Below are 5,680 nucleotides of genomic sequence, written 5' to 3'. Positions count from 1 at the left end.
AGCAGTTCGATGGTGGGGTTTGTGCGTCACTTCACAGTGAGGCATCTGCTACATGGTCACGGTCTATGGCCTCAAGCATGGCGAGGAACACTATGGGTGCCTCATGGATGTCCTTGGCCATGCAAGGCTATATGCTGAGTCCTTGGACGTGTTGTAGGAAATGCAAATGGTTCCAAGTGGTGCTTACTGGTGAGTGGCCGAGTAGCGAAGATTTGACAATCATCTTCAGTTCTGCCGTTGTCATGATGGAGAGATGTCTTTCACTCTTAGGCCATCACATGATGCCTAATGCAGCAAAAAGTTCCAAGGCGAGAACACTACTGATCGGCGTGGGAAAGGGATGGTCGATTGGCTTCCCGTTCATCCTTCTTTTCTGAGCTTCTCTGTGACTGATAACATATTACGAGTAGATAGGAGATAGAAATAACAAATAGTAGAAAGAATCATTGCTTGTTTTCATTGATGAGAATATTTACATATTTATACATGTTGAATGAACATGATTAGAGGACATGTCTATTGAAGAGACACCCCTTTGCAATAGACACAACTCTTAGTAATTAATCACATGATTATATCTTAAAGGTGGTCTATACATAACATAACAAACAGTTTATTCGTGAAGATGAGTTTCAAGCTCACTGCTGCTTAAGGAAGGTTTTCTAAGACAAAACCAGGTATACGGCGTCCTGTTGGTTGTGTCTTGCTTGAGCTCCTCCGGGTCAGGAATTTCTTCCAAAACATCAGATTCCAAATGGAACACATATATCCAATACCGTTGATTGCCAGATTTATCCACGTAGTAGACACAATTCCTCGTAATTGATGGAAACTCCTTTGTAGATAGGGCCCTCCCTAGCCCACAAACAGCAAGTGGTAACCAAGGTCCATCACCCTCTATATTACGTGAAAAACAGACAAAGGAGACACAAAATTAGTGATGGGTCGTAATATGACCCGTCACTTATGCTAAAAGTGATGGATCGTAGTTTTGACTCATTACTGATAACTCGTCATCACTGACGGGTCATCCTAGGCCAGTCATAAGTGACGGGTCAAGTTGTGACCCGTCATATATGACTCTTCATCAGTGATGGATCATCCTAGGCCAGTCATAAATGACGGGTCAAATTGTAACCCTACTAATGACTAACTCATCAGTGACGAATCATCCAAGAGAGTCATTAGTGACGTGTTAAGTTTTGACCTGTCACTAATAACAAGTTTTGACTCGTAAGAATATATGAAGGAATCTTAATTAGTCAATTATTAGATGTATTAGTCAATCAGTTTGATGAAATATTAGATGTATTAGCACATAATCTCTTTAGTTTTTTATGTAGTTGTGACATGTCTAATAAATCATTAATAATGTATCAATTATAAATCTAGCAAGTATTAATTAAAAATAATAACTATATAATTTTTTTTATCTAATAGTAAAATTTGCATTGATTTGCAAACCATAAAATATGTAGTAAAATGGTAAAAGCAAATATCATTTTTCTAAAGAAATTTGATTTATAGTATTGGATTCACAATTTTTTTATTTTTATTTTATTTTTCTCTAATTTTTTTCATTTAGAATAGAAACTATTGTATATTTCTGCTCAAGTTTGATATAAGGGATGGCGGCTATGAACACAAACGCATGTTCCGAAAATAGTGTAGAATTTTTTGAGGGCACAAACTTAATCTTTCAAGCTGTGCAAAGCTCAAAATTGAAGTGGTAAGGCGGAGACGTGCGCGAGAGTAGGTCGTGAGTTCGATTCCCAATGTAAGCACATTATGAAAACAGCTTGAAAAATAGCAATGGACACGTCGCGAGTGGTGATGACTCTGAGTTGGGTTAGCTCAGGTGAAAAATATTTTTGTTTGCCTTTTTTTCGTATTCAAAAAGCGCAAAAACTGTTCATCAATTATGAGTGACGGATCATAACTGTGACTCGTCACGTATAACTTAGAATAAGTAATGCGTTTTCTTGCTTGATTTTTATACGATTTTTTGAGCAACTAGCGCGAAAACCGTTGCGCTTACGCCTTAGGGTTCATGTCGAGAACTGAGGATCATAGTTATGACCCATCACTTATGAAGGTTATAAGTGATGAGTTAAATTTTGATCCGTCATCAATGATTTTATTGGTGATAGGTTATTACCTATCACTTATGATTACTTATCAGTGACATGTTCAGAGTGACAGGTAGTTATATATAACAATTATGATCCGTTACTTCTAAATATTTTTTCACGTAGTGCTCGCGGAGCTCCAAGCGCCGGTTAGGCGTCCACTCTGAGACTTCAGCCAGTAACGGGTGGCTTCCCCAGCGCAACAGCACAAGCAACAGCTCGCTTTTGCAGGCCACCAGGTGCACCCCACGCACGGGGTGAAGCCTTTCTTCCCACCTGCCAATATTGTTCACTACGAAGCAAACATGGTAGATCCGAGTACACTTGGGAGAAGGACCAGTTCCAACGTTGAGATCACAGATAATAATGTTTTTCATGTTGTCAATGTAGTATGCTTTTCCTTCATGGAATGCGATATCGATGGTGTCGATTTCGTACGTACCTCGCTCATACATCATGGTCCAGGCGGCATCTCCAGGGCGCCAGAAGACCCTATTAGACCCTGAAGCTGGCTAGCGATAGCAATCCAGTTCGAGATGTGAGCGGATCGTCGGAGAGGAAGACTCGGGTGAGGGAACTCGGACACGGGAGGGAGATCTCGGTGTTGGAGAGAGGCTCCCACAGCACGAGCCGCGTTGGGGATCGGTCATCGTCCACCAGGGCGAGCCAACCCCGTGACGTGCCGCAGCAATACGGGAGACCGGACGGAGGAGCACCGACGTCCATCCTCTGTGCGCCGCGACGAGGGAGGCGGAGGGAGTAGTCGCCGATCGGTACAAGTCCGCTGCGCCGCGCGCCGCCGGCAACGACCCACGGACGGCAGGCGGCTAGATCGAAGGTGAAAGCTCGCCAGTGGGTGCAGACCTGGTGGACGTGGAGGTGGTCGGCGTCGGAGGACAGCCGACAGGAGACATCTTCGAGGAGATCGGCGGGGAGGGAGGACCAGCCGCCTCCGGCCATCACGAGAACAGATCCTCTTTCCTTTTTCTTTTGGAGGAAAATAGATGAGGGAGGGACCGTGCGAGTTTTTATACGCCTGTCACCTCTTACTGAGCGTTGGATACAGATCCGATGAAAAACTTGAGAGTTCAACCAAGAAACAGAGGTCAGCACGAGGTGGAATTTTTACATTTTGATCATTTCTAAAATTATATTTAATACATAGATCTATTAGGAAATAATTTTTAAAAATAATATTTTTTTTACACGTGATATAACCACATATAATTTTATATGTAAACTTTATAAAATTATATGTGGTAGTTGTCATTATAACAATTATCATGGTACCGCCTATTTTTAAGTATTATTTTTTTATAGATCTATATGTATAAAAGGATTTTCAAAAGGGCCAAGATGACACAGCGAGCTACCGAACGACGCAACTCCAATGAAATTCCGTCTTCTATCCTTCAAACAATTCCGACAACTGCTGCTCCAGCTCCTCCGCGGTGCGCCCAGCGGCCACTTCAACTTCTGGATGGTCCTCCAGATACCGGCGATAGGCCGGAACGACGTTCTCCGACACGATCTTCCGGAGGACGCCCCGGAGCACCGGGTTGGGCACCTTCCAGCGTCTCTGCGCGACGCAGGCGTTCTCCAGCGCTGAGTAGAACGTGCTCAAACGGTTGATCCGGCGCCGGAGAACGGCGGATGGCTTCGTGCCGCCACCGTCCAAGCGCGACACTACGGGTGCCCAGGACGCGTCCACGTAGCCCATCATGTAGCCCTTCATGCGCTCCTCGCGGACGCGGACCCACTCCGGCGGCAGGAAGAGCTTGAGGTCGGAGCGCATGGCGCGGCGCACGATGGCGAACGTGTTGTTGAGCATGAACACCTGTCGCAGCCCCGGGAACGCGAGCGCGGCGGACTTCTCCTCGAGAACGTCTTCCAGGCACAAGATCAGCTCCGTCACCAGGCTGAGCCCGCCCTCGGCCCCTGGCGACAGCGGCGACGCGTCGGGGTCGCCGGCGTCGTCTTCGCTGCCGAGGACGAAGCAGAGAGAGATGCGGTTGCGAAGCATGCAGCGGAAGTAGCCCATCCAGAACCCGACGCACGGGTGCACCTCGCCGCCCTGCGGCATACGCCACGGGTAGTGCGAGCGTATGAACGCCCTTAGGTCGTACCCGCAGCGCCGGGCCGCGTCCACCAGGTCGGTGAGCGTGGCCTCGGTGGCAACCGAGACGGCGTGGGAGGGGCCCCATGAGAACAGCCTCCCGAGGACGGGGAATGCCTCCGAGACCGGGACGTACATGTCGAGCACCGCGAGCAGCTTCGACGGTGAGCTCCCCAGCGCAGCCACGGTGCTGGCCAGTTTCAGCATCGCGCTGGCTGTCGCGGCCGCGAGCTCCCCCAAAGCCGTCACCTGCGCGGCCGTGAGCTCCCGGTGCCGGAGGCGGAAGACGCGCTCCATGGTGCTCAGTGCCTGCGCCCAAGCCCTGACCCTCCTCCCAACTTCCCGCCGCGGGAGACTCTCTCCGGCCCATCCAGACGCGTCCATGTCCAGCACCCAGCCGACGTCAAACCCGACAAGCCAGCGAGACAACGCGTCAGCGCGCGCACCGGCGCCGGCAGAAGAGGAGAAGGCTGGGAGGAGGAGGAGCATGCGCTTCTGGTGCTTGTCGATGTCGTCAAGGACGCACGCGAACGAGTCCGAGACCGGGCGGAGACTGTCGCTGACCGAGGAGGAGGAGGAAGAAGAGTTAGAGCCATGGCGCCGGAACTCACGCAGGTCGGAGCAGAACTCGTCGGCGGTGCTGCTGGAGCCATCGCTCTCCGAGGGGCCGGAGTGGGAGGAGGCCGGGCTGCTGCCACCGCTGCTGCTGCTGTCGTAGCCGCCGTCGTTGCCGAACCGGACATCCGCGATGTTGACGCGCGCATGCAGCATGGCGACAGCGCTCGTCGGCCTGGAAGACGAGCGCAGTTAGCTTTGGCGAGGGGGTTCTCCCATGCAGGCAGCGCGCGTACTCGCGGCAAACTGGCAGGTGATGGACGCACGCGGGAACAAGATCAGGCGGGCCGGGGCGGAAGAAGAGGCGAAACTGCCGAGGCGCCGTCGTGGTGGCTTAGCCTTCGCTGCAGCTCCTTTTTCTACGCGCGAGCGTTGCAGTACCATTGACTGGCGCGCGAGCTCAGCGCGAGTCGTGTACTTCCTCTGTTTCCACGCGGTTTTCCCGTGCGTATGTGCCCAGGCTACCGATAAGCACTTCCACCGGACTGAGACAAATGGATCCAAGCACACGGAAGAAACTCACGGAAGAAACACGGGCGTGGACTTGACGAGCGAGTCTTCAATACCACCAAGCATCCCTTCCCTTTCGGTTTCCATCACTCCCTCCGCCGCCAGGCAGTGTGATTGCTTTGGTTTGATGGACCAAGGTGCATCAGGCCCGCGCGATTCGGCGGCAACGAGCCGCCAAGGCCGCGCGCGCACCGCTAACCGCGACATTTTTTTTTATAGCCCTTTTAAAACTAATATTTTAATAATAGCCTGCTGGGACTTATATTTTCAGGAAATAGCCCCTTTTATCGCGCCAAAGGATTTGGCGTGA

General features: G+C 50.4%; 1 protein-coding gene and 1 pseudogene across 1 annotated transcript; both read right to left on the bottom strand.

The window, feature by feature from the left end:
• Positions 1 to 591: 591 nt before the first annotated feature.
• LOC133926365 (uncharacterized) lies at positions 592 to 3,271 on the bottom strand (annotated as a pseudogene).
• Positions 3,272 to 3,418: 147 nt separating this feature from the next.
• LOC133926364 (exocyst complex component EXO70B2-like) lies at positions 3,419 to 5,289 on the bottom strand. Its single transcript, XM_062372285.1, has 2 exons — positions 5,127 to 5,289; positions 3,419 to 5,035 (listed from the first exon to the last, which is right to left on the bottom strand). The coding sequence occupies exon 2, from the start codon at positions 5,014 to 5,016 to the stop codon at positions 3,535 to 3,537; it is 1,482 nt and encodes a 493-aa protein (XP_062228269.1). The 5' UTR covers positions 5,017 to 5,035; positions 5,127 to 5,289; the 3' UTR covers positions 3,419 to 3,534.
• Between the last annotated feature and the right edge of the window lie 391 nt (positions 5,290 to 5,680).

Source organism: Phragmites australis, chromosome 8 (assembly GCF_958298935.1).
Source record: "Phragmites australis chromosome 8, lpPhrAust1.1, whole genome shotgun sequence".
NCBI classification, from domain to species: Eukaryota; Viridiplantae; Streptophyta; class Magnoliopsida; order Poales; family Poaceae; genus Phragmites; species Phragmites australis.
Note: the sequence above shows the minus strand (reverse complement) of the source record. Positions and strands in the feature narration are given on the sequence as shown.